Here is a 27,375-nt window from a genome sequence, read left to right on the forward strand (position 1 = left end):
ATCCCTATTTTACAGAAAAGAAATTAAAGCCGAGAGGGATTAGTGACTTCTCCAGGGTCACACAGTCTAGTAAATGTCTGAAGCAGGATTTGAACTCAGGACTTCCTGGCTCTAAGTATGGCATTCTTATCCACTATTCCACCTAGCCGCCTACTTCCCCAACATTTTCTAAGACCTAGGAATGATTCACTTTGGTCTAGGAGGATTGAAATGTGGAGGCAGGAGAGTAGATGAGAACTTCTGGATATCCCTTCCCATTCCCAGTTTGGTCCCTTGACAAAGCTAGAGTACCCAGCAAGGATGGGGAGCCTTGTTACATCAAGAATGGCCATGAGATAGCTGCTTCTGAAATCTCAGCATCTCTGAACTAGAAGGGACCTCTGTGAGCATAGAGTCCAGCCTGTCCTTGAACAGGAATGCTCCCTACTAAATCCTTTGGCAGGCTGTCATCCAACTACCACTTGGAAACCTTTGGTGATGGGACACTCATTACCACTCAGTGCAGCCCAATCCCCTTTTGGATATTTGGATATATTGCCTTACATGGAGCCAAAAGTCTGCCCCTCTGCCCTTTTGCTCCTAATTTGGTTTTGGTTTTTTTTTTTGAGGGGGGGCAGGGTGCAGGAAGAGAGCAGAAGAGTCTCAACTTCTTCTCAAGGCATAGTGAAACTAAAGATGGGGGACACCTCCCTAGCCACAGATACTCTGGATGTCTGCTTGATCTTAATTAAGTGAAGTGATGGTTGATGGAGTGATAAAGAACACAGCATGGGGGGAGTTTGATTTTCTGTCACTCAGTAGCATAGATTAAATGGGAACCACAAGAAAGGAGGGAACAACCATTCCTTCATGGTCCACTGAGAGCCAGGAGCTGTTTGGGGGTGACCTGTCCCTCAATCTTGCCCATTTTCATGGTCAAGGACTCTCCCCCTAAATCACAGCTAAGTCACAGACCTCTGGTGAACACATAAAAAGCCACTGGCCTCTCTCTTCCTTCCTTTGCTTTATTCTCACTACTACCACCACCACCTCCATGCACACACCCCTAATTTAATGAAAATTAAGATTCAGGTTCTTGGTCTCTTGCCATTTGAGAGCATTGTGCAGACACATAGAGTTGCCCTTCCCATAACCCTTGGGCATATGTAATAGCACCAAAGAGAATGTCTCCTAATAAGAAATCCCCTAGAATTTTCTCTCTTAATGGAAATGTTCTATTGGCTTTGACTCCCCTGGGATACCACTAAGTCAGGGACGAGTCTATGCAGAGTTGAGGGTGAGGAGCAGTGCCTGTGATATACAGAATAAAGGCTAGATATGGTCCCGGTCTTTGTGGATCTTCCAGGTTGAGAGGGGAAGGTTCATGAGACCATTGCCGTAGAGCCAGGAGAGATCTCAGAGCTCATCGAGTCTAAGTGTTCTTAACCTAGAGTACATGAACTTGCATTTGGCAGGGGCGGGGTTGACTCACCCAAGATCACAAAGCTAGTAAGAAAATGAGCCAGGAGAAAAATTCAAGTCCTCTGCCTCCCAACCCAGGGCTCTTTTCACTACCACCATGCTAGTCCTCCCTGAAGCACAAAAATACTGTAATTATCAGGTTGTATCTTGAGGATGGGCACTTTAGGGATAGTGGTGCTGATTGGACATGGGCATAAGAAGGATATGTGTCTAATGGTTGCCTCAAACAGTTCCTAATACAGAATGTGCACAAAGCAGAGATTGGAGCACCACTGGCCAGAGACTTTGTGTATCAGCCAAAGGGATAGACCAGATGACCTTTTGGGTCCCTTCTAACTCTCCAATTCTTTGATTCCTAAAGGAGATGGCCTGGAGCTCTTGGGGCAGGAAGGTGACCAAGTGATTAGGGAAGAAGGAAAGGGGATGATGGCTAAGCTCTTCTCTGGCTTTCATCCTGGCTCAGCCTCACTTGCCAAATGATCTTGTGTAGGGAGATGCCCTTTTCCAGACCTCTCTCTGCTTTCCCGTCTGAGGAATGACATTTTGTAGGATCTGAGCCTGGGAGGAAGCAGGGGAGGCAGGGAGGGTGGCAGAGACACTGAGCAGGTTTGACTCCTTGGAATCTGGGACTGCTTCTACAACCACCAATTTCTGTTGGTGAGCAACCACCAATCAGAAGCACAATGCCAAGGTGTGGCTGTCTTTGTGAGATTTCTCGAATCCCTATATCTGATATAGGTAGGAGTGGGAAGGGTCGGGAGAGAACTCATCTTTTCCCTGTGGAAGAGGTAGTAATTAATAGTGGTTTGAAACCTCCCCCCCCCCCAAAAAAAACACACTTTCCTACAATCTGATCTCCTAGGGACAAGCCTAGGGCATCTTGCCGGGGGTGGGGGGAAGGGTAGTTCCCTGGATGAATATTTGATTTTTCAGACACACACACACACACACACACACACACACACACACACAGAAGATACATGCACTAGCATAGGAGAACACTTTATGAAGTGTGGGAAGTGAGGGCCCAGACAGGGCCCCTCCTTCCTGCCTCCCCCACCACTTGTTCCCCGATAACTTGGGCTTTTAAAACCCTAACCTAAGACAGAGAAGAAAACCTACCCAGTCAAACAAGGGTAGGTGAAAAGTGGTGGGGGCAGGGGGAAGGATGGGAAAGAAAGGCCTTACAAAGAGATCGCTCCCCTTCTTAATGCATCCTCCCCTCTTGTTGCAGGGAGGCAGGAATAAGGAGTCAGGGGCGGGGGGAGGATGGAGAAGTTGAAAGTTGCAAGCCAGCCCCTTCTGGCAGGCAGCTGATAACGGGGGACACAGGAGGATTGGCGTTCTGCCCTCCACAGGGGGCACAAAGGCTTCAGTAACCAGGAGCAAAGAGAGCTGCATGGGAGCAGAAATCATCAGGGGGAGAATTATTTTATGTGCCGAGCTCCCCGTCCTCCTCCCTCCACCTCCCCCTCCCTCCCCCTCCCAAATAAATAAATAAATAACGTGAGCCGTCTCAGCCAGCCTCCCCATGGGTAGATGGGGCCCAGCTCCCCCCCAGATGACACGTGGGGAGATGCAGCCGCTGGTAATTGGGGATGGCAGTTATCACCAGCCCGATCAGATTTCCCAGCTGGAAAGGAATTTAATCCACCAGGCTCCTCTTGGCACATGCTGGGGTTCCTTTTGATGTTCCTCTCTATCATGCTTCCTGACAAAATAGCCCCTCGATAACCCTTCAAGGACCCCCTACCACACACACCAACCCACAAAAAGCTGCCCATGGCAGACAGCCCAGGAAAGTGCCAGGCGTGGGACTCCGAGACAAGTCAGTGACCCCTCTCTGAGCCATCTTTTGAGGGTAAAGGGGTAGACAGACACTTTCAATCAATATCAAGTGTTTTTCGCTCCTTGTGCTTTTGAGGTAACAAGACCTTAGTCAGTATCCTCGCTTTCACAATCTGTAGAATGGGAGCAGAATACTTATGTACCTCTCTGCTTCACAAAACTTCTTAAAGAACCTTTAGCTGTCTCCTTCCTTCCCACAGCTTCCAGCTACCACCTCCATTTAGATAATTCTCAGCATCATTATCCCAGTGTCCCTGGTTCACCCCCATACTCATTATTTGACTCCTTCTCAACTTTCCCTTCACTCGTGATCAATTATGTCTTTGCCTTTCATTTTCTTAAGCGTCCTCCTGATATGCTTTCTCTCTTTGCATTTTTACAACTACCTGTACCCCAGACCTTTGTCACTTCCCACCTGTAGGCTCTGAGCTGGTAACTGTCTTGACTCCAAGCCTAGAGAAGGTATCTATGGGCCATGGGAAAGGTTTGAAAATGGGGGGGAAGGTCCACCTTGCCCACCCCACCTCCCACATTTGAAAACTGTCTGCTCTGTGTCACCGACTACAGCGGCTTTGAACTTCTACCCATAACATATGTAATCAGCATCTTGAAAGCTATAGTTTCATCTCTCTCCACTTAGATCACTCCTTCACCCCTTCATAGACAATCTTCACCAACAATAATCATAATGTCAGCAATGTGCCAGGCTTAGCGCAATGCCTGCACATGGCAGGCACTATATAAATGCTAGCTACTGTTATGACAAGGATATGGTCTGCCACTGACATAGAAGGCCATTCTCTCCAGCTTGGAAGGACCTGCCAGAACCTCATTCCCCAGCAGCATTGCCTTGGCAGACTCAGGGTCACCTCCATACTTGTGTAAGGAGAAGGAGGAAGAACTCAACATTTCCAATCTCTTTTTTTAGACATTATTTTATTTGCTCCTCAAACCACCCTGAGAGGTGAAGAACCCAGTGAGATAACAAATGGCAAGCTCTGCTCACTCTGAAACTCGGCATTATTACATACATAAGCAAATACAAAGGATGTCAAAGTAATACAACATAATTTAAGGAGAGAGAGAGAGCGTGGACAGCTGGCAAGAAGGAAGAAGGGGTTCCTGTGGGAAGGGGGACCTTTGCTGTGCTTTGAAGGAAGCCAGGGATGCTAAGAAAGAGGGAGGGCATTGCAGGAATGGGAGACAATAGGTGCTGGAGTATCACATGTAGAAATTCTCTAGCATGCCAACATGGCTAGAATGGAGCATGGGAGGAGAATATTATGGAGTAAGACTGAAAAGTAGGTGGGAGCTAGATGGTGGGGGGCCTTCAATAACAGGCAAGAAGGGGCCAGCCCCTGAGGTCTCTCCTGTCACATTCATCTGAGCATCCAAGGGGAAGACGCCAAAAGCAGATTTGTAGCATAGGCCTATCAGGCAGGAAAGGAGCCCTCTGTAGGGAGAGGGCATTGGGCATTTGCTTTATAGAATCTCTGTTGCCTAATCAACAGGTTTTATTTATTAGACATTTTCTATGTGCCAGGCACTGTGCGAGTCGCTGAGAGTACAAAGACAGATGAAATAGCCCCTGCCTCCAGAGTGCTCAGACAGGCCCACAAGGCCCCTGATCCGTGGCCTGACCCCCCACCAATGCCTTCTGGCTCAGCCCAGACAACCACTTGCAGACTGCTGTTTGCTCAGCCCACCTCAGCATCTTTGCTCAGTCTGTTCCCTCCACTTGGAGCATCTCTGCTAATCTGTGTGTGTCCTTCCTTTTCTCTCACACTCAGCTCAAAACTCATCTCAGCCAGGAAGCCAATGTTTAATCCTACAAATTGTTTGATCTTGGTTTTCACTGGGTTGATTTGCATGTTATTAATATGGCTGTCACAAGTATTTTTTATTCATTTCGTGGATGTATGTACCCAATTCTCTAACCAGATGTCTAGTAGCAGGACAGTCGTTCATTCCTTCCATCCCCACTTCCTTCCTCCCTTCAAAAGAATCCCTTCTTCCTTCCTTCTTTCCTTTCTTTACTTTCTCCTTTTCCTTCTTTCTTTTTTCTTTTCTTCTTTCTTTTCCTTCCTCTCTTCTTTCTTCCTTCATTTTTCCTTTCTTTCTTTTCTTCCCTTCTTTCTTTTCTTTTCTTCTTTCCCTTCCTTCTTTTTTCTTCCTTTTTTCTTTTCTCTCCTTTTCTTCCTTTCTTTATTTTCTTCCCGTCTTTATTTTCTTCCTTTCCTTTTTTCTTTTGTTTTGTTTTCTTCTTTTCTTTCCTTCCTTCTCTTTCCCCTTTTTTCCTTTCCTTTCCTTCCCTTCTTTCTGTCTTCCTTCCTTTTTTCTTTCTTTCTTTGTTTTTCTTTCTCCATCCTTTTGGCCAGTAGGGTAGGCCCTCAGTTAAAATCCTGTCTTTGATACTTCATAGACAGGTCACCCTGGGCCAATCCCTTCCCTTTTCTGAGCCTCAGCTTCCTCATCTATAAAATGGGGTGAATTATATCAGCATTATCTACCTTATAAGGTTGTCAAGAGGCTCAAATTAGATAACGTATATAAAGTACTTTGTAATATTGAAAGCACACTATGTCACTTATCATTATTATTATTGGAGTCATACTGTGAGGGGCTTTGAATGCCAGACTAAGAAGCTGATATTTTATCTCAGAGGCAATATGAAGCATCCCTGATGATTCACAAGTAAGGAAGAGACATAGCCAGACTTGTGCTTTTGGAACATTACTTTGGCAGCTGTGGAGAGGATAGATTCAAAAGGAGATAGACTAGAATCGGGAGGAATAATTAAGATGCTGTTAAAATAATCCAAGGAAGATCTTGAGGGGCGGAGCCAAGATGGCGGCTGGTAAGCACGGACTAGAGTGAGCTCCCTACCCGAGTCCCTCCAAAAACCTATAAAAATGGCTCTGAACCAATTCTAGAACGGCAGAACCCACAGAACAGCAGAGGGAAGCAGGGCTCCAGCCCAGGACAGCCTGGATGGTCTCTGGGTAAGGTCTATTCCACACGGATCTGGGAGCTGGGAGCTGGGAACGGAGTGGAGCAGAGCCCAGCCTGAGCGGCGTGGACGATCCAGACCAGAAGCCGGGCGGAGGGGGCCCTAGCGCCCTGAATATGTGAGCTGCGGCGGTTACCAGACCCCTCGACCCACAAACACCAAAGACTGCGGAGAAGGTTAGTGGGAAAGGCTGCGGGAGTGGAAGGAGTTCGCGGTTCAGCTTCCAGCCCTGGGGGCAGTGGAGGTGGGGCAGCTACAGCTGTTGTTACTTCCGGCTCCAGGCCCACCTGGTGGGAGGAATTAAGTGGCGGATCAGAGCAGGAGTGCAACAGCCTGCTGAAGATCTGAGCCCAGTCTGGACTGGGGGTCCTTGGGCAAGGAGGAGTGCGGCTCTGACAGAGCTGGCACCTCCCCACCAAACGTAGAACATAGAACTCATTAGTCTACAAGCAGTCATACCCCACTGAAAAACTCAAGGGTCAAGTTAGTTGGTTGGGAATATGGCCAGGCAGCGAAAACGCGCCCAGATTCAGTCTCAGACTTTGGATTCTTTCTTTGGTGACAAAGAAGACCAAAACATACAGCCTAAAGAAGACAACAAAGTCATAGAGCCTACAACCAAAGCCTCCAAGAAAAACATGAACTGGCCCCAGGCCATAGAAGAACTCAAAAAGGATTTGGAAAAGCAAGTTAGAGAAGTAGAGGAAAAATTGGGAAGAGAAATGAGAAGGATGCGAGAAAACCATGGAAAACAAGTCAATGACTTGCTAAAGGAGACCCAAAAAAATACTGAAAAATACACTGAAGAAAACAACACCTTAAAAAACAGACTAACTCAAATGGCAAAAGAGCTCCAAAAAGCCAATGAGGACAAGAATGCCTTGAAAGGCAGAATTAGCCAAATGGAAAAGGAGGTCCAAAAGACCACTGAAGAAAATACTACTTTAAAAATTAGGTTGGAGCAAGTGGAAGCTAGTGACTTTATGAGAAATCAGGATATTATAAAACAGAACCAGAGGAATGAAAAAATGGAAGACGATGTGAAATATCTCCTTGGAAAAACCACTGACCTGGAAAATAGATCCAGGAGAGATAATTTAAAAATTATTGGACTACCTGAAAGCCATGATCAAAAAAAGAGCCTAGATACCATCTTTCAGGAAATTATCAAGGAGAACTGCCCTGATATTCTAGAGCCACAGGGCAAAATAGAAATTGAAAGAATCCATCGATCGCCTCCTCAAATAGATCCCAAAAAGAAATCTCCTAGGAATATTGTTGCCAAATTCCAGAGCTCCCAGATCAAGGAGAAAATACTGCAAGCAGCCAGAAAGAGACAATTTGAGTATTGTGGAAACCCAATCAGAATAACCCAAGATCTGGCAGCTTCTACATTAAGAGATCGAAGGGCTTGGAATGCGATATTCCGGAGGTCAATGGAGCTAGGATTAAAACCTAGAATCACCTACCCAGCAAAACTGAGTATCACGTTCCAAGGCAAAATATGGAGTTTCAATAAAATAGAGGACTTTCAAGCTTTCTCAGTGAAAAGACCAGAACTGAATAGAAAATTTGACTTTCAAACACAAGAATCAAGAGAAGCATGAAAAGGTAATCAAGAAACGGAAATTGCAAGGGACTTACTAAAGTTGAACTGCTTTGTTTACATTCCTACATGGAAAGATGATGAGTATGATTCATGAGACCTCAGTATTAGGGTAGTTGAAGGGAATATGCATATATATATATATATATGTATATGTATATATATATGTGTTTATGTATATATATAAGTGAATGTGTATGTATGTATATATCTATGTGTATATGTATGTATGTGTATGTATGTGTATATATATATATGTGTGTGTTTATATATATATATATATATGTAAAAGAGAGAGAGCAGACACAGGGTGAGTTGAGGATGAAGGGAAGATAGCTAAAAGAAATAAAATGAAATTAAGGGATGAGAGAGTAACATACTGAGAGAGGGAGATAGGGAGAGATAGAATGGGGTGGATTATCTCGCATAAAGGTGGCAAGAGGAAGCAGTTCTATGGGAGGAGGGGAGCGGGCAGGTGAGGGGGGAATGAGTGAACCTTGCTCTCATCAGATTTGGCCTGAGGGGGAATACCATACATACTCAGTTGGGTATCTTACCCCACAGGAAAGAAGAGGGAGGAAGATAAAAAAAAAAATAAAAGGCGGGGGGATGATGGAGTGGAGGGCAGATGGGGGTGGAGGTAATCAAAACAAACACTTTGGAAAGGGGACAGGGTCAAGGGAGAAAATTCAATAAAGCGGGATGGGTTGGGAAGGAGCAAAATGTAGTTAGCCTTTCACAACATGAGTATTGTGGAAGGGTTATACATAATAATACATGTGTGGCCTAGGTTGAATTGCTCAACTTCTTAGGGAGGGTGGGTGGGAAGGGAAGAGGGAAGGGAATTTGGAACTCAAAGTTTTAAAATCAGATGTTCAAAAACAAAAAAAGTTTTTGTATGCAACTAAAAAATAAGATACACAGGCAATGGGGCGTAGAAATTTATCTTGCCCTACAAGAAAGGAAGGGAAAAGGGGATGAGAGGGGAGGGGGGTGATAGAGGGGAGGGCTGACTGGGGAACAGGGCAACCAGAATATAAGCCATCTTGGAGTGGGGGGGAGGGTAGAAATGGGGAGAAAATTTGTAATTCAAACTGTTGTGAAAATCAATGCTGAAAACCAAATATGTTAAATAAATAAATTGCATTTAAAAAAAAAAAAAAAGAAAACCACAAAAAAAAAAAAATAATAATCCAAGGAAGGGGCAGCTAGGTGGCGCAGTGAGTAGAGCACCAGCCCTGGAGTCAGGAGGACCTGAGTTCAAATCTGGCTTCAGACACTTGACATAGTTACTAGCTATATGACCTTGGGCAAGTCACTTAACCCCAGTTGCCCTGCTTTTTTCCCCCTGCAAATAAAATAAGAAATAATACAGGGAAGAAGTCACGAGAGCCTGACCCGGGCTGGGGGGGCAGGGAGGCAGTGTGATAGACAAAAGAGGACAGATACAAGAGATGTGGTAGAAGCAGAGTTAACAAGATTTGGCAGCTGATTGAATGTGGTGAGAGGGGGAAGAGCCATCAAAGCCCCTCAGTTGTATACCTGAATAATGGGAAGTACAGTGAGGCTGTCAAGAAAAATGATGGAGTTTGAAGGGAAAGAGAGGTTGGGTAGGGAAAGAATAAGTTCTGTTTTGGATGTCCTGAGTTTCAGATATTCCCAGAACATCCAGGTTTGTACTCTTAGACAATATGGAGAAACAGTAGGACTGGACACACAAATTTTTTTAAGATCTTGATTGAGCCTGTGGGAACAGTTGAAATCACCAAGGCAGAGAATATAAGGCCAGAGAAGGACCTAGGACAGCACCTAGGACACGCATTCATAGAGAGCCTGAAATGGATGGTGACCCAGCAAAGGAGACTAAGAAGGAGCAGTCAGGAGGAGAACTAGCAGAAGAGGAAGATGGTCCAGAAGCCAAGGAAGAAGATACCATTCCAAAGGAGGCTGCAGTTGATGCAGGCGGAAGCAATAGAGACGTCAGAATGAAGACAGGGAAGAGGCGATTGGATGTACTAGTTAAAAGGTCATTGATCACATTTCACAGAGCAGTTCCACTGATATGGTAGAGTCAGAAATGAAATTATGAGGGCTTATGAAGGTTTGGAGAAGCCAAGTCTTCCCCCAAAGCAATTTCCCCCTCCCCAAATCCTGCTAGAGTGATTTTCCTGGTTTGCTCCTTCTGGCTTATATCTACTGATCTATATGTTCTGTGCCTACCCTTTCCCAACCCCCCCCCCCACCACCACCACCAAAGAGTTTAGAAGGCTCCTTAAGAGCAGAGATGGTGGGTTTTTTTTCATCTTTATGTCCCCACTGCCTAGGCTAGTGCCTTATACATAGTAGATAATTCATGAAAAGCACTACTATTTAACCTAGAAGATCTGGATTTAAGTCCCAGCATTGAAATTCATTAGTTTTATAAACATGAACAAGTTCTTGATCATAAGATCATGGATTCAAAGCTGGAAGAGATCTGAGAAGCCATTGAGTGCAATCCATTTCATAGATGAGGAAATGAGATCCAAGACCCCACAGGGAATGAGAGAAGTGGCATTTGGACCCATTTCCTTTGATTGCAAAGCCAGGTCTCTTTCCACTGGACCATTGTCCCTGCAATGACAGACTTTGATAGATTACATCTTACCTTATCTTGTCCAGAAATAGACTGTTATGTCACTTCCTAGCCACCATTTCTAACTCTCTTTGCACCCACACCTTTCTAACTCCCTTTTGTATATTGTCTTTTCCTGATTAGAATGTAAACTCCATGAGGACTCACTTGCTTGTATTTGAGTCCCCCGGACTTGACACAGTGTTTACACATAGCAAGAGCTTAGTAAATTCTCTGTCTATCTATCATCTATCTATCAATCTATCTATCTGTCTGTCTACATGTTGATCTATCTATCATCTATCTATTGATCTGTCTCTGCATGTGGGGTCTATCTATCATCTATCTATCCATATCTGTTTGTCTGCATGTCAGTCTATCTGTCTATCCATCTATCTGTTGGTCTGCATCTCTATCCATCTATCTATCTACCACACCACTTGTTGGAGTCACATTTTTTCTCATCTGTAAATGAGGCTAAAAATGTTTGGATGACCTATCACCATGTTGTTGTAAGGGAGGCACTCTGTGAACCATTGGTGGTAAATAGATACACACATACGTATGCATTTATATATACTTATTACTATGTTAATTAGCTGGGGTAAGGGCATGCCAAAGAGTTATAGTGGTAGCCCCAGCTTAGAGTAGAAGAATCTGAGGGTTGACTTGGGAATTAGGAGGCAGTTGTCTGGGGTATAGAGTACTTCTGGAGTCTTTATCCTATTCTAATGTAGGCCACTGACCAGTCAGGTGTATCCCCAAAGCTGGTTGTGAAGGGAATTGGGGCAGGGGAGTGCAACCATGTAATCTCTGTCCTGCATCCTTGCTTAAGCCTCCCCATGAGTTGCTATCTTATCTCTCTGTCCTGTTTCTCTATCTCTCTGTCTCTGTCTTGTGCCTCTGTCTTGACTTTATCTGTCTTGCTTCTCTTTCTGTCTCTCTGTCATCTCTCTTTCTCTCTGTCTTATTGCTCTTTGTCTTATCTCTGTCTCTCAGTCTTGTCTCTCTCTGTGTCTATCTTGTCTTTATCTTGTCTCTGTGCCCTTTCTCTCTGTCAGTATTGTCTCTTTGGCTGTCTCTCTATCTTGACTCTATCTTGTCTCTGTCTCTCTATCTTGTCTCCCTTTCTGTCTGTCTGTCTCTCTGTCTATCTTGTCTCTCTTTCTGTCTCTCTGTCTTGTCTCTCTATCCAGTCTGTCTCGTCTCTCTGTCTTTTCTATCTGTCTTGACTCTCTGTCTGTCTGTCTTGTCTATCTTGTCTGTCTTGTCTGTCTATCCATCTTGTCTCTCTGTCTTTTCTCCCTTTCTGTTTGTCTGTCTGTCTTGTCTCTCTTTCTGTCTCTGTCTTGTCTCTCTATCTTGTCTGTCTGTCTTGTCTCTATCTTGTCTCTGTTTCGGTCTTGTCTCTGTCTGTCTGTCTTGTCTCTCTATCATGTCTCTGTTTGTCTTGTCTCTCTATCCTGTCTATCTTGTCTGTCTTGACTCTCTGTCTGTCATGTCTCTCTATCTTGTCTCCTGTTTTGTCTCTCTGTTTTGTCTCTCTTTCTTGACTGTCTGTCTGTCTGCCTTGTCTCTCTGTCTTGTCTGTCTCTCTCTCTTGCCTCTTTGTCTTAACTGTCTCTCTGTCTCTTTCCTTCTCTCACCACTTTAATTTCATTCCCACTTAAAGACCATGGTAAGTAACTTAGAGACCCAGCAGGAAGAACTGGGTCAGGAAGGGGGCCAGGTAATAAAATATCTTCACTCAGGTCTCTTCCCATCCCCTCCCTTATCTCTGCAAAGGGGTCTTCAGAGGCTCAGAGCATCTCCCATCCCTGTGGGACTGGAGGGATGGGAGCATATCATCCACAGCTCACTCCCTCTAGAGGCCCTGCCAGGGAAGGGCTGGGCTTTAGGTCCAGGAGAAGGGAGAAAGGGAGATTCTCTGTCTCTGTCACCAGCTCAGAACTGTCACGCTCTGACAGCTTTAGCTATTAGTGACCCTTCGGGCATTTAATTGATCCCCTCCTAACAGGATGGAGTCCACAAGGGGTAAAATTGAAAATTCTCCTGTTAGGACCAGAGAGCTTTACCGCCATGGTCTGTACCAGGTCACACTCCAAGAAGGGGAGAGAAAGAAGGGTCGTAAAGTAAGAGGGTCTTGCAACAGCCATCTGCCCTGGAAGGGGGGAGGTCCCCAAGGCAGGTCAGACAGAGGCAGGAGAGGGCCAAGGGAACCCAGGCAGGGTATGAACCAAGGCAGCCTGGACATATACACCAAGGCAAACTATCTGTAACAGATGGCATACCCTATCACATTTAACAATGAGATTCAACAAATATTGATTCACTGATAATAAGAGTAATAACAAAAATTTACGGTTTCCTCACAGCAACCCTGTGAGGAAGGTATGATACAAGTATCTTTATGCCCATTTTAGAGATGAAGAAACTGAGGGCTTAGAAAGCTTAAATGTTTTGCCTGAAGTCATCCCTCCAATAAAAATCAGAGGCAAGACTGAGAAGCAGGTCTCCTAAGAATGAAGCCAGAGCTGTTTCCATACACCATGCTAGCATAGATGGGGGAAGCCAGGAGGCACAGTAGGCAGTGTGCAGGGCCTGGAGTCAGGAGTTCAAATCTGGCCTCAGATGCTTACTAGCTGTGAAATCTTGGGCAAGTCACATAATCCCCTGCCTCAGTTTCCTCATGTATAAAATGAGCTAGAGAAGGAAATGGCAAACCACTCTAGTATCTTTGCCAAGAAAATCCCAGATGGGGTCACAGAGAGTCAGACATAACTGAAAAATGACAGAACAACAAAAAGCATAGATGGATGTATGTTCTGCTTCTGAGAACTAAAAAAAGACTGCGTCCACACGTGCCCTTTACCCAAATGTAAAATGATGCGGACACAAGTGAATTCATAGCAGACACTATATTTACTTGTATAATGGCAAGCAGGTTCTTTGTTTGTCCCTCACCCTCCAAGAGGCAGCTGTTTATAGTGTCCTTTTTAGAATGAGCCATCCAGGAGAGAAGCTTTAATATTGTGAGGAATGAAGCCTTCCATGACACCATCTCCACATTCCTTCTCATGCAGTAATGTACAAGGGGCAAGGGGAGCTAGAGGATAGCCAATGGAAGCCAGAATGGCAATGGGGGCTCCACCCTCACAGACCAGGAGATCCTGTACAACACAAACAAGAGACATTTTACAGGAATCTCTCCCCAGGCAACAAAAAGAGAAATATCCTCCCTCATTGACCAAAGCTTCCCCCAAATCAGTACTATCTGCCCAAAGGTGTTACACTGAGGTGATATCTCAAAAAGTAGAAGACCCAAGCAGTTGGTCAGTCAACAAGTATTTCTCAAGTGCTTACTATGTGCTAAACACTGGGCACATAAAGAAAGGGAAACACTGTTCCTGCCATCAGGGAGCATTCATTCTAACAGGGAAGACAACATACAAACTATCATGTCCATATAAAATGTAGACCTTATAAATGGGAGGTAACCTCCAAGAGAAGACCCTAGTGGAGGGAGGGAAGGGAAGCTAGGAAAGTAGGAAAGGAAAGACTCTTAGAGAAGGCAGGATGAGGAAAGAGTCTTAAAGGAAGCCAGAAGGTGGCAGTAAGAAAGAATATTCTGGACATGGGAGACAGCCAGGAAAAGGTGTGATGTGTATGAGGAGATGGAGTGTAACGTGTGAGGAGCAGCAAGAGAGCTGGTATCACCTCCTATTAAAGCAGCCTGCCAAGTGATCGCAAAGAAACTCACATGAGCCAAGGTCTTCATCACTGAATTCATGCAGCCCATTGGAAAGGACTCTGGGCTCCTCATTAGCCACAAAGGCATTCTTTTAGAAAGACATTGATAGGCATCCATACCAGTGTACACAATGCCTGTGGTGGTTGATGTACAAGTGTTACCACTGGCGACCAGTGTGCCTGATACTGATGTCAAGGGAATTGATATAGTCATGGTTCCTAGGATTGCCTATCTGAGGAGAGAACCATATTGCTATTTTGACAGAATTTAGCCAGTCTCAGCTGGAAAGGCCCTAAGACCCAAGCCCAAAGATCAAGGTGAAGGTTTCCTTCCTTCCCCTTTGTTAAGTCGAGATCAGTGTTCCCATCCCCTAAACCATTTTCAGAACAAAATCCAATAGGATAGATAGATGTTGAACTCTCTCCAACCCCCTCCTGAGGCTGTTCCAGACCAATCTTGCCTGTTTTTACTTCCTTACTTGCTACCCCTCTACTTATGTGTATTTGGTCTCCAGTCACCCTGCTCCACCATCCCCAACACATCTTCTGCCTAGGCCCACACTCCCTGTAGCCCCAACATCCCAGTCGCCTGTGTCATTGTATCATGGAGCTCTTTGTCTTACATTCCTCCAGGGCCTCAACAGCATGTTCGAAGTATATCTGGTAGGCAACAACTCCCATCACTTCATCGTCTCCCCCACCTCCATCCAAGGGAAGGCTGACATCCGAATGCGAGTGGCCCAACCACTGGACTACGAGACTGTCTCCCGTTATGATTTTGATGTAAGTATCCTCCTCTCCTCTTTCTTACCCCTTGGGTTAAGGGGAGGAGTGCAAATTCAGGCAATGGAATACATGAGCTGCATCCCTCCCTAATATCTCCAAGGGCCTAAGATAAGAATAGTCCTGAGTCAGGCAGTTGAAGAGACTGGGGCAGGTTAACTTTTCCAAGGAGAACAAGAGAATTTCTGCAAAGCCAAACCAATGGATGGTTCTTCACAGGGATGAACAGGAAAGGAACACATTTCTGAGTAATAGTAACAGCCCATCACTAAGATTCAGGAGTTAAATGCCAGATCAGCTCCAAGTTCACCCCAGAAAAATGCTGCCCACTGGACAAATTCCTGACAACATATCAAGTTAAATAGAGGTTTGGGCAGCTGTATCTGATCTTTATGCATAGGCTGAGTAGGAGGTGGCTGACTGTGGAATGTGAGTTGAGAAAATTACTAAAAGGTCTCTTCTAAGACCCCATATCTCTCACTATCCAGATACCATCCACTATTAGCCCTCTTTCAGAGTGAATATTATTTCTCCCTGTGATTCTTACTACCCTGGGAAAGAGTACAGGAGGGAGAAGGTACACGTATGGACATTACAAGACGGCAAAATATGGAGGCACAGGTTACTTGGAAGGAGAAGGGGATATTGAAAGAGTGAGGTTTGAGTTCAGAATGAAAATGGAAGGGTGAGCCAAGACCTGCTTCAAAGAACTACATCAAGCCCAACTCTACAAGTGGCACAGCTGCCCTGGGATTCAATAGGACTTGAGCTTTCTGGTAAAGCAGGGAAGAGGGCTAAAGAGGACAGGTCTAGAATACCTTCTATCTATGGTGCAGAGATGCCAAGACCAGAAGTGCAGAGCAAACTCCATAAGCAGGAACTTGAGTATTCCCAGAGTGATGCATGTGGCCCAGGCTAGGGGTTAAGGAGGACTCATGATTCCTGTTTCCCTGGAAACTGACCAATCGGAAAGTAGAAACAGAGGTGCCCACTTTCTCAAGCCACTTTCCTTCCATTCCCCAAGCTCAGAACCTCAGTAGCAAAAACTGCCAACTAATCACAAGGTAGCCACCATTAGGGAAACTTCACATTTGCTGAATACAAACCACTGGTATATGTCCTTATCAGACTAGGTGATGGGAGTCCAGATGCTCACATTCCCCACTGGCCCAGTCCACCATCAATCCTGCCAGGCAGGGCCAATAACTCCAAATGGTTTTCCAGAGAGACAGTTGGAAGAATGTCAATAGGCCATCACACATTCTTGAGGTAGGGTATGGCAGGCGGTTAGAGGCCCAAGAAAGAAAGGTGGGTAGAAACTGAGAACAGATACTTTGGGTTGAGATGGGTTGAGTTGGGTAGATGTTCCTCACCAGTGGTAATATACCAAAGGATGATGATAAGCATACACTTTTCCCTGCCTAGATGTTTGCCAATGAGAGTGTACCTGACCACGTGGGCTATGCCAAGGTGAAGATTACCCTCATCAATGAGAATGACAACAGGCCTATCTTCAGTCAGCCTCTATATAATGTCAGCCTGTATGAGAATGTTACTATAGGGACAACAGTCCTGACAGTTCTGGTGAGTCCTCCCGCCCTCCTCCTCAAAAGTCAGTGATCTCTTCTACATGGCTATATTTGATAAGGTTGGTAATTAATAATAATTATTATCATTATATTATTTATATTGTGCTTTAAGATCTGTGAAGCACTTTATAAATATATTATTTGTTCTCACAGCAACCCTGGGAGGGAGGTACTATTATTATCCCCCTTTTAACAAATGAGGAAACTGAGGCCAATAAAAATTAAGTGACTTGGCCAGGGTCACATGACTAGTAAATATCTCAGACTGGATCTGAACTCAGGTCTCTCTGGTTCCAGGTCCAGTACTATCACTCATCCTAGCTGCCTCATCTAGCTGAATTTGACCCAGATACCTTGAGTCACTTTTGGACATCTCCAGCCCCCTGTATTAGCACTGACCTAGATTATGTATTCAGTTAGTATCTATTGATTGCTGGAGAACATTGAGGACTCTGCAAAAGACCAGAGCACCCCTCGACAAAGCTTAGCAAATGGTATTCAAGGATCTAAGAGGAGAAACCCAAAGACAGAGTGAATTTATACCTGAAGGTAATAGGGAAATCTGCCTATTTGAGAGAGGAGTTTTAGCCATATACCTGGAAAAATGCCCAGCCACCTCTGGGATAGTGTCCCACATCGGCTAAGGACACAGCTCCTAGGAAAATAGAGGCAAGTGAGAGGATTGAAGGTTCCTAGCCATCTAGAGTGGGCATACATCTGTCACCTACAACCTCTATCACCTTGGACAAATTGCTTTATCTCTTTGGGCCTCAGTTTCCTCATCTGTAAAGTGAAGGAGCTGGACCATGAGGTCCTTAAGGTCCCTGCCAGCTCTAAATATGTGACCTATATTCTTCTCCCTTCCCCACTCTCTCTCTCTCACCCTAGAGCCCCAAATTCTGGTGCATTTGAATGTTCCCATTAGCTTCCTCCAGATTCCCCACCCCCACCCCTAAGCAGACACAGGAGAATGCCTCTTTGGCTCATGGGGTCCCACACTTATAAGTGTGTTTACTCTACAGACAGATGGTATGAAACTGTATTGAGCCCCCGGGCGCTTCCCATCTGACAGTTATTAATATTTCAAACAGATGTTTAGCTAGTCAGGCTGTCAGACACTAAACAATAAGTCTGTGGTTGCCATTGGTTGCTTCGCTTCCCCCCACCCTCTGGCTCTGCCAGCCTTCACTGAGGCTTGCCCCTGCCATAAATCAGCCTGTGCACGATGCCACCCAGGGCTTCCAGACCTAATATGGAATGCTGTTGTATGAGGAAAATCTGGGGATGGCTGTTGGCATACTCTTGACTACGCTTAGCTCTGGAGTACAGATTATATTCACTCATTCATTCAGCAGGAATGTGTTAAGAGCCTACTGTGCGCCAGGAATGGTGCTAGATGCTAAGGATAAAAACACACATACACACACAAAAAAAAACCCAGTCCTTGCCCTCAAGGGACTTACATTTTATTTAGGAGGAGCAGGGAGAAACATGCCCCCCAAAAAATTAAGTGCAAAGTATCTATATGAAAAGGAGAGTCTGACAGGTGAGCTTGAAACCAAGCCACCATGTCTCTTTCTGCACATTTCCAAACAATGCCACATGCCCTTTGACCATCCTCCTTATCCTCCTCATCCTCTTCCCACTAGAACCTTGGACTCTGCCCCTGGGATGGAGCTAAGCCCTAATAAGGGAGCTTTCACCCTACCTTGCTCAGAACCGGACCACCATGTCACTTTCTAGTCATTTCCAAGCCATGCCACCGGGCATATCCTTCCCACCCCCACCATCCCAACTCTCTCTCTCTCTCTCTCTCTCTCTCTCTCTCTCTCTCTCTCTCTCTCTCTCTCTCTCTCTCTCTCATCCCTCCTCTCCTGCACTTCCTACTTGATAGCTTCCCCTTCATGTGTTGTGTCCCACCATTAGAATGTAATCTACATGGTAAGTGCTTAAGAAATGCTTTATCACTCATTCATTCTGAGGAGAAGGGGTCTAGCAATTGGGGAAATGAGAATAGACTTCCCGTAGGATGTGGCATCCGATTTGGTCCTTGAAGGAAGCCAGGGATTCTTGGAGGCAGATATGGGCAGAGAGTACATTCAAGGCATGGGGTTGGCATCAAGACAGGAGTTGGAATACTGTGTGGGCAAAGGTAAGCAGACAGATTTGACTGTAACATAAAGCACATCAAGGAGACTGGTGACCTGGAATCAGATTGGGAAGGACTTTAAATGCCAAAGCGAAGAGTTTTTATTGTTTTCCTAGAGATGTTTGGGAACCACTGATGTTTATGCAAGCGATATGGTCAGACTCGTGCCTCCAGAATAACAATTTGGAAACTGCAAGAAAATGAATTGGAGCAGGAAGAGACTGATCACAGGGAGGCCAATTAAGAGAATATTGTAAGAATACAAGTGGACGGTGATGAGACTCTAACCTCGGATGGCAACTATGCGAGGGGAGAGAAGGAGACAGAGAGATGCGAGGCTAGATTAGGATGGTAGAATCGACAAGATTTGGCAGTTGATTGGATATGAGGGATAAGGGGGGAGGAAAGACTTTAAAATAACTCAAAGTTTGGGAACCTGGGCAATGTAAAATGCTATGTGGTCAGAGGACTTCCTCTCTTGCCTTGACAACAGGGTTGGAGGTTCTGACCACTTGACATGTACCCTGGGAGGAGCCCTGAAAAGGGAAGCATCTTGTTAATCATCCTGTAACTTAGGGTCTTGACACCACCCAGATATCCTGTTTGTCAGAGAGACACCCGTGGAGAGTTCCTGCTTCCTAGTGAGCTGAGTATTTTTCCATCACTGCAGACCTGTGATTTCATCAGCATGAGGAGCACCCTCTCCTCAGGCATCTTATTTGTAGCTTATTATCTTAGCAAGGTTCGATTTATGTCAGTAAAGGAGGCCCCCATTTTGACACTCTTGCCAAGGGCTCTAAAGCATCCTGCAATTGAGTTAAATCAATATTGCTGCCCAGGATGGCCATGACAGTCCACATGTAAAGGACCTGAAGGGTTTAGTGGAGTCCCAGTTCAATGTGATCCAATGGGATTACATGACAGTAAAAGCAGCTGATGTGATCAGTTGATGTAGTCAATAAGAACCCAGTGGTGAAAGAAGAGGAAAGAGATTCCCGTCTCGCTCCACTTGGCTGCTGATCAAACCACCTCTGGAGGGCTCTTTTCCATTTGAGACACCACCATTTGAGGGATTTCTTCAGGATGAGACATGACCATGTAACTCTGTTTGCTTCAGTTCTCTTATCTGTAAAATGAACTAATGAAGGAAATGGCAAACCGCTCCAGAATCTTTGCCAAGAATACCCCAAGTGGGATTATGAAAAGTCGGACACAACTGAAATGAACCAACCAAATGACAGAGATTAGAACATTTTGGCTAAAGCCAAGAGTGAATGGAAAGAAGCAATATGAGACAAGTTTGGGAAGACGCCAGGTTGTAAAGGGCCTTGAATGCCAGCAAAATAAGTTTTAATTTAGTTTTGTAGGATATAGGGAACTGATGCAGATTTTCTGAGCAGAATAGCAATGGGCTCAAATCTCTGCATGAAGAGGCTAATTCTGGCAATTGTGTGAAGGAGGATTTGGACAGGGGAGATGGTAAAGTCGGGAAGATGTCAGCATTCCAGCTAGCCAGAGATTAGGGTTCATCCTAGGGTGGTTGCAGTGGGAATGGAGAGTAAGAGAAAGGAGAGGCATTGCAGGGGTGGAATTCACCCCCAAACCCTTCTCAAGTCAGCCTTCCTTTCTATCCATAGACGCAGCATGTCACCATGGATAGAGTGTTGGCCTTAACAGTCAAGAAGCCCTGAATCTGGCCTCATCCATTTATTAGCTATATGACCCTCAACTTGGAACCTCAGTTTCCTCATCTGTAAAATGGAGATACTAATAACACCTACATCACAGGATTGTTTTGATGAACAAAGGAAATAATATACGCAAAACTCGGTACACCTTAAAGCACCATGTAACATCTATCATCATCATCATCATCATTATTCCCTTCCCCACACCCTACTCAGGAAGAGAAGTGGAATTGTTCAGCTTGAAGAACTGACTTGGATTTGTTAGCCCACTAGTCACTGGAGAGCCATGGCACACCCCTAAGCTATCCCCTCCAGCTGCTGGGGAGCCCGGGATCTGCCTCTAGGCTAGAGAGAGCTTTACTCCTAGAGGTATTGAAGGAGTGAGGCAAGGCAACCCTTTTAAAGGTAGCCCTGGTGAAGCCAGGCTACACCCAATAGCAAGAAGGCTCATTGAGCCAGGACACAGGTGCCCCCACTACCAACCATTGTGGCCAGTTTCCCAAAGGAACCTGGCCAGACCATCTTTTCCCTTAACCTGAACAAAGGACTAGGTGGCTTGGAAGAATTAAGAGAGAATTGGGTGGAATCCCTTGGGGTCATTAGCTAAAAAAGACCTCAGAGATCACCTTGTCAAACCATCTCATTTTATATTGGAGGAAACTGAGTCCCAGAGAGATGAAGAAATTTCCCTTAAAGTTATACGGCTACTTAGCGATGGGGCCAGAAATAGATCCCATATCTCAGTTTCCCCTTATGTAAAACTAAGGATTTAGAGTACATGATCTCTTAGAACCCTTTCAGACTAATTTAAGAGTTTATCATAAAAAGCATCTACGTCTTCCCCAGCTCCACATACCCCACCTTTTCAGGACTTGCTGAAGAAGAGCAGCAGCTCAGTTGGAGATAGGGGACTTTCTTGACCATGGTTCCTCTGAAAATGCAAAGTGATGAGATCAATCACGAGAGAAGTCCTAATATGAGGAGATCTTTACCAATTCTGGATATCTCAAAGATGCCCCCCACCCCAGGTAATCACTCAGGACTGTTGCTGAATGACTGAATCGTGAGCTGTCCCAACTGTGCTCCTCACTCACTGTGGCAATTCCCTAAGGGTGTAGGCTGAGCCCAAGCTCTTCCCTTGCATGGGCAACCTTGGACGGTCAGTCAGTCAGTCAACAAGCATTTCTTAAGCACCTACTGTGCACCAGGCATTGTGGTGAGCACTGGGCACTGACAGCCGTGGTGTGTGTAGAGGAGTTGGGGATAGTATTTCTGGATGACATCAAATTTCAAGATGGATTCCCTGAAGCAGTCCCATCATGGCCCCCTCAGCCCTTCCTCTGGAAGAGCACACAAGCAAAATGATCCCCTCTCCTCTGTGGTGCCATCCTTGTGCCAGCCCCCCTCCTCACTCTCCCTCCCTTTCTCCAAGTCTTTCAATCCAAGGGATGGCAAACACCTTCCACCCAGTCCTGTTCCCAGCCCATCTGCCTGGGAGTCATGTTTCCCATATCTGCAGAGGTTTCTGGCAGCAACGCCTGCAGCGAGGACCTTTCAGATGACGTGCAGGGGCTCCTTCGAAACTGGCACCTGCCTGAGGGGGAGCAGCAGGAAGGGAGCCCCAGGGTAGGGGAGGGGCTGCCAGGATCAGCCTTCTCCTAGTCAGGGGAACACTGTGTCATTCTCCAGGCTTCAGAGGCCTTCTCTGCTGGAACTGGGTGCTTGGCAGGGCCTTCATGAGTCTTTGGGAACGAGGAAAAGGAGGACATGAAAAACTGAGGAAGAGCCAGGGTTAACAGATATTGATACAGTTTTTACAGTATTGATAATAATAATACTAGCATTGTATAGTGCTTTAATTCATTGGATCCTCACAACACTGGGAGCTAGGTGCTATAATTATCCCCATTTTATAGATGGGGAAATGGAGGCTGGGAGATTAATTAATTTGCCCAAGGTTACACAGCTAGTAAGTATCTGAAGCAGGTTTTGAACTCGAGTCTTCTGTACCCTTGCCAATGAGCCACCCAGCTGCCTGTGTTGGATGTGTGGGTCAGGAAGGCCTGAGTTTGAATCCTGCCTCAGACATTTAACTGGCTACATGAAGATGGGTAAGTCAATGTCTCTCAGTCTCACTGTTTCTCCTTATGTTTTGAGGACCCAATGAGATGATTTAGATACAGTGCTTGGTCAACCTGAAAGCCCCATATAAGTGTCGCTATTTTTGAAAGGGTCCTCAAGGGGAGTCCTCTGGCCTCAAGCCTGCCTTCTTCCCATCTCCCTCTTTTCTCATCGTATTGGGAGAGTTGGGAGAAAATGCTGTAGGCTAGAAGGAGGTCGAATGTGCAGCCAGACCTTAGAGCCATTCTTACTCATTCACAGTTGGGTCAGAAGCTTTGGAGATTCGCTCCCTTTCTGTCTGGGCCCATTCTTTGTACCCTGAAGCATGTCCCACAGGATAGATCACCTCTTTGCATTCCTAGCCCCCAATTATAGTGGATAAATTTGTTTCTTTCAAATTGGAAAAACTAGAAGATAGTTATGCTCAGTTCATAATCCCACGCCATCACTTAAAGGCCAGACTTCCACTAATTGTCATGTTGTGATAGGAACCCCTTGGCCTTCTCCCTCCTCCCCTCCCCTCTCTGTCAGCTCCAGAGTCAGCCTGGAGAGAGCCTGTCTGCTGAGTGAGAGTCAGGACCCACACACTGTCCTGCCTTGCCCACTCTGCCCCCTACACTCCCATCCCTGCCCTGCTGGGCTCAGCTCCTTAATGGGGCTGTGCTGTTCTCACACCTCCCCCACACACTTAATTTTAGGTAAGGCCAAGTCTTTCCGTCTCCTTTGCTGCTAAAGGGGATGAAGTTATAGCTGCTTGCTCAGGGACTGTGAAATTCCTTCTCCCTGACCTTTTCTGTGATGTTATTAAAAGGTTTCATGGCCAGTTGTTTCAGAAAAAAAATTAAGAAAAAAATAAAATATTTCAATATCCATTGAGAGCACGGGTAGAATTGCCTGAGATTGGCTTCTCTCCTGCTTACTTTTCCCTCCTCCCCACCACCCCCACCTCTGATTGCTCTCAGGTCTAGAAGAAAAATGGGTTATTTTTGGGAGGTCTGTTGTTTAACATCAGAAAGGGTCATCTGGAGTGATTACAGAATCTCCCCCACTAAAGAGACAGAAAAGGCATCCTTTTGGTTAGAGAAGGAGGAGGTGTGTCTAGGTAACAGTTAATCTGAAAAGGACCTGGACACTTAAATAAACAGCAAGTGCACAATGAGTCAACATTATGATGTAGCAGGTGAAAAAATGAATATGATTTGAGGCTGGAAGGAAGCATCCAGAATGCAGGAGGTGAGAGAGAGAGAGAGTCCTGCTGTATTTGGCTTAGGTCAAGTCACATCTAGAGGATTGTTGCTAGTTCTTGGTGCCATATTTTAATTTTTTAATAAAATTTCATTTTTTCAACCAATATCTGACTGCTCTACCTCCCACATCTCCCTCCCCATTGACAGAGAAAGAGAGAGATAACCCATTACAAACATATATCATTGAGCAAACAAACCCCCACATTGGTCGTGTGTGTGCGTGCGTGCGAGTGAATGAGTATGTGTGTGTGTGTGTGTGTGTGTGTATGTGTGTGTGTGTGTGTGTGTGTGTGTGTGAGAGAGAGAGAGAGAGAGAGAGAGAGAGAGAGAGAATGAGAGAGAGAGAGAGAATCTGCACCCTGATTCCATCATTTCTCTGTCAAGAAGTAAGTAGTATGCTTCATTATGAGGCCTCTGGAGTTGTGGTTGGTCAGGGTGCTGATCAGAGTTCTTAAGCCTCTCAAAGTTATTTGTCTTTTATAGTATTGTTGTTATTATATAAACTGGTCCCTTGGTTCTCACTTCACTCTGCATCAGTTCCTACAAGTCTTCCTGGGTTTCTTTGAAACCCTCATATCTTCTTCCTTCCTTTCTTTCTTTCTTTCTCTCTTTCTTAGGCAACTAGGATTAAGTGATTTGCCCTGGGTCACACAGCTAGTAAATGTCTAAGGCCAGATTTGAATTCAGGTCTCCTGTCTCCAGGGCCAGGGCTCTAGCCACTGCACCACCTATCTGCCCCCATCTTGTATTTTCATATAGCACCACAGTATTCCATCACATTCCTATATCATAAGTTGTTCGGTAATCTCCCACTTGATGGGGGTGCATCTTTTTTTTTAATTATTATTATTCATTTAATATTTTTAGTTTTCAGCATTGATTTTCAATAGTTTGAATTACAGATTTTCTCCCCATTTCTACCCTCCCCCCCACTACAAAACGGCATATATTCTGATTGCCCCATTCCCCAGTCAGCCTTCCCTTCTGTCACCCCACTCCCCCCCCATCCCCTTTTCCCTTACTTTCTTGTAGGGCAAGATAGATTTCTATGCCCCATTGCCTGTATATCTTATTTCCTAGTTGCATGCAAAAACCTTTTTTTTGAACATCTGCTTTTAAAACTTTGAGTTCCAAATTCTCTCCCCTCTTCCCTCCCCACCCACCCTCCCTAAGAAGGCAAGCAATTCAACATAGGCCACATGTGTATCATTATGCAAAACCCTTCCACAATACTCATGTTGTGAAAGACTAACTATATTTTGCTCCTTCCTATCCTATCCCACTTTATTCCATTATCTCCCTTGACCCTGTCCCTTTTCAAAAGTGTTTGCTTTTGATTACTTCCTCCCCCTATCTGCCCTGCCTTCTATCATCCCCCCCTTTTTTATCTCTTTCTTCCTTCTTTCCTGTGGAGTGAAATACTCAATTGAGTGTGTATGTTATTCCCTCCTCAAGTAAGATCTGATGAGAGCAAGATTCACTCATTCCCTCTCACCTGCCCCCTCTTCCCTTCCAACAGAACTGCTTTTTCTTGCAACTTTTGTGTGAGATAATTTACCCCATTCTATCTCTCCCTTTCTCCCTCTCTCAATATATTCCTCTCTCATCCCTTAATTTGATTTTTTTAGATATCATCCCTTCATATTCAACTCACCCTGTGCCCTCTGCCTATACATATATATATATATATATACATATATATATATATATATACATATATATATATATATATATATATATATATATATATTCCCTTCAGTTACTTTAATACTTAGGTCTCATGAATTATACACATCATCTTTCCATGTAGGAATGTAAACAAAACAGTTCAACTTTAGTAAGTTCCTTATAATTTCTCTTTCTTGTTTACCTTTTCATGCTTCTCTTGATTCTTGTGTTTGAAAGTCAGGTTTTCTATTCAGCTCTGGTATTTTCAGAGAAAGCTTGAAAGTCCTCTATTTTATTGAAAACCCATATTTTGCCTTGGAGCATGATACTCAGTTTTGCTGGGTAGGTGATTCTTGGTTTTAATCCTAGCTCCACTGACCTCCCTAATATCATATTCCAAGTCCTTCATCCCTTAATGTAGAAGCTGCTAGATCTTGTGCTATTCTGATTGTGTTTCCACAATACTCAAATTGTTTCTTTCTGGCTGCTGGCAGTATTTTCTCCTTGATCTGGGAGCTCTGGAATTTGGTGACAATCTTCCTAGTTTTCTTTTTGGGATCTTTTTGAGGAGGTGATTGGTGGATTCTTTCCATTTCTATTTTACCCTCTGGCTCTAGAATATCAGGGCAGTTCTCCTTGATAATTTCTTGAAAGATGATATCTAGGCTCTTTTTTGATCATGGCTTTCAGGTAGTCCAATAATTTTTAAATTATCTCTGCTGGATCTATTTTGCAGGTCAGTGGTTTTTCCAATGAAATATTTCACATTGTCTTCCATTTTTTCATTCCTTTGGTTCTGTTTTATAATATCTTGATTTCTCATAAAGTCCCTGGCTTTCATTTGCTCCAGTCTAATTTTTAAGGTGGTATTTTCTTCAGTGGTCTTTTGGACCTCCTTTTCCATTTGGCTAATTCTGCCTTTCAAGGCATTCTTCTCCTCATTGGCCTTTTGGAGCTCTTTTGCCATTGGAGTTAGACTATTTTTAAGGTGTTATTTTCTTCAGTATTTTTTGCATTTCCTTTAGCAAGTCATTGACTTGTTTTTCATGGTTTTCTTGCATCACTCTCATTTCCCTTCCCAATTTTTCCTCTACTTCTCTAACTTGCTTTTCCAAATCCTTTTTGTGCTCTTCCATGGCCTGAAACCAGATCATGTTTTTCTTGGAGGCTTTTGATGTAGGCTCTTTGACTTTGTTGACTTCTTCTGGCTGTATGTTTTGGTCTTCTTTGTCACCAAAGAAAGATTCCAAAGTCTGAGTCTGAATCTGAGTCCATTTTTGCTGCCTGGCCATGTTCCCAGCCAACTACTTGACCCTTGAGTTTTTCATTGGGGTATGACTGCTTGTAGAGTAGAGAGTACTTTGTCCCAAGCTTGAGGGGCTGCGCTGTTTTTTTCAGAGCTATTTCTACACAGCAAACTCTGCCACACCAGCACTCCTCCTCCCCCAAGAACTGCCAACCCAGACTGTTACTCAGATCTAAGCAGGCTCTGCACTCCCCGCTCTGAACCGACACTTAATTCCTCCCACCAAGTGGGCCTGGGGCTGGAAGCAACTGCAGCTGTAGTTCTGTCCTCAGACCTTCACCACCTCTGCTGCCTCCGGGGTGGTGGCCGAACCACAACCTCTTTTCACTCTGTCCCCGCAGCTTTTTCCCACTTAACTTCTCTGTTGTCTTTGGTGTTTGTGGGTTGAGAAGTCTGGTAACTGCCACAGCTCACTGATTCAGGGCGCTAGGGCCTGTCCCACCTGCCTCCCAGTTTGGTTGGTGCTGGCACAGCCTGCACCAGGCTGTGCTCTGCTCGGCTCCCAGCACAATGTGATAGACCTTACCCAGCGAAC

At 44.9% G+C, this 27,375-nt stretch overlaps 1 protein-coding gene across 2 annotated transcripts in view; it reads left to right on the plus strand.

The window, feature by feature from the left end:
- CDH23 (cadherin related 23) overlaps positions 1 to 27,375 on the plus strand; it is a 552,108-nt gene that overhangs the window by 301,544 nt on the left and 223,189 nt on the right. For both annotated transcript variants that reach the window (XM_036735220.1, XM_036735219.1), the window contains exons 11-12: positions 14,923 to 15,072; positions 16,498 to 16,656. In XM_036735220.1, the coding sequence (XP_036591115.1) occupies positions 14,923 to 15,072; positions 16,498 to 16,656 (309 nt within the window). The remainder of the gene's footprint in view (positions 1 to 14,922; positions 15,073 to 16,497; positions 16,657 to 27,375) is intronic.

Source organism: Trichosurus vulpecula, chromosome 8, assembly GCF_011100635.1.
Source record: "Trichosurus vulpecula isolate mTriVul1 chromosome 8, mTriVul1.pri, whole genome shotgun sequence".
Classification (NCBI taxonomy): Eukaryota; Metazoa; Chordata; class Mammalia; order Diprotodontia; family Phalangeridae; genus Trichosurus; species Trichosurus vulpecula.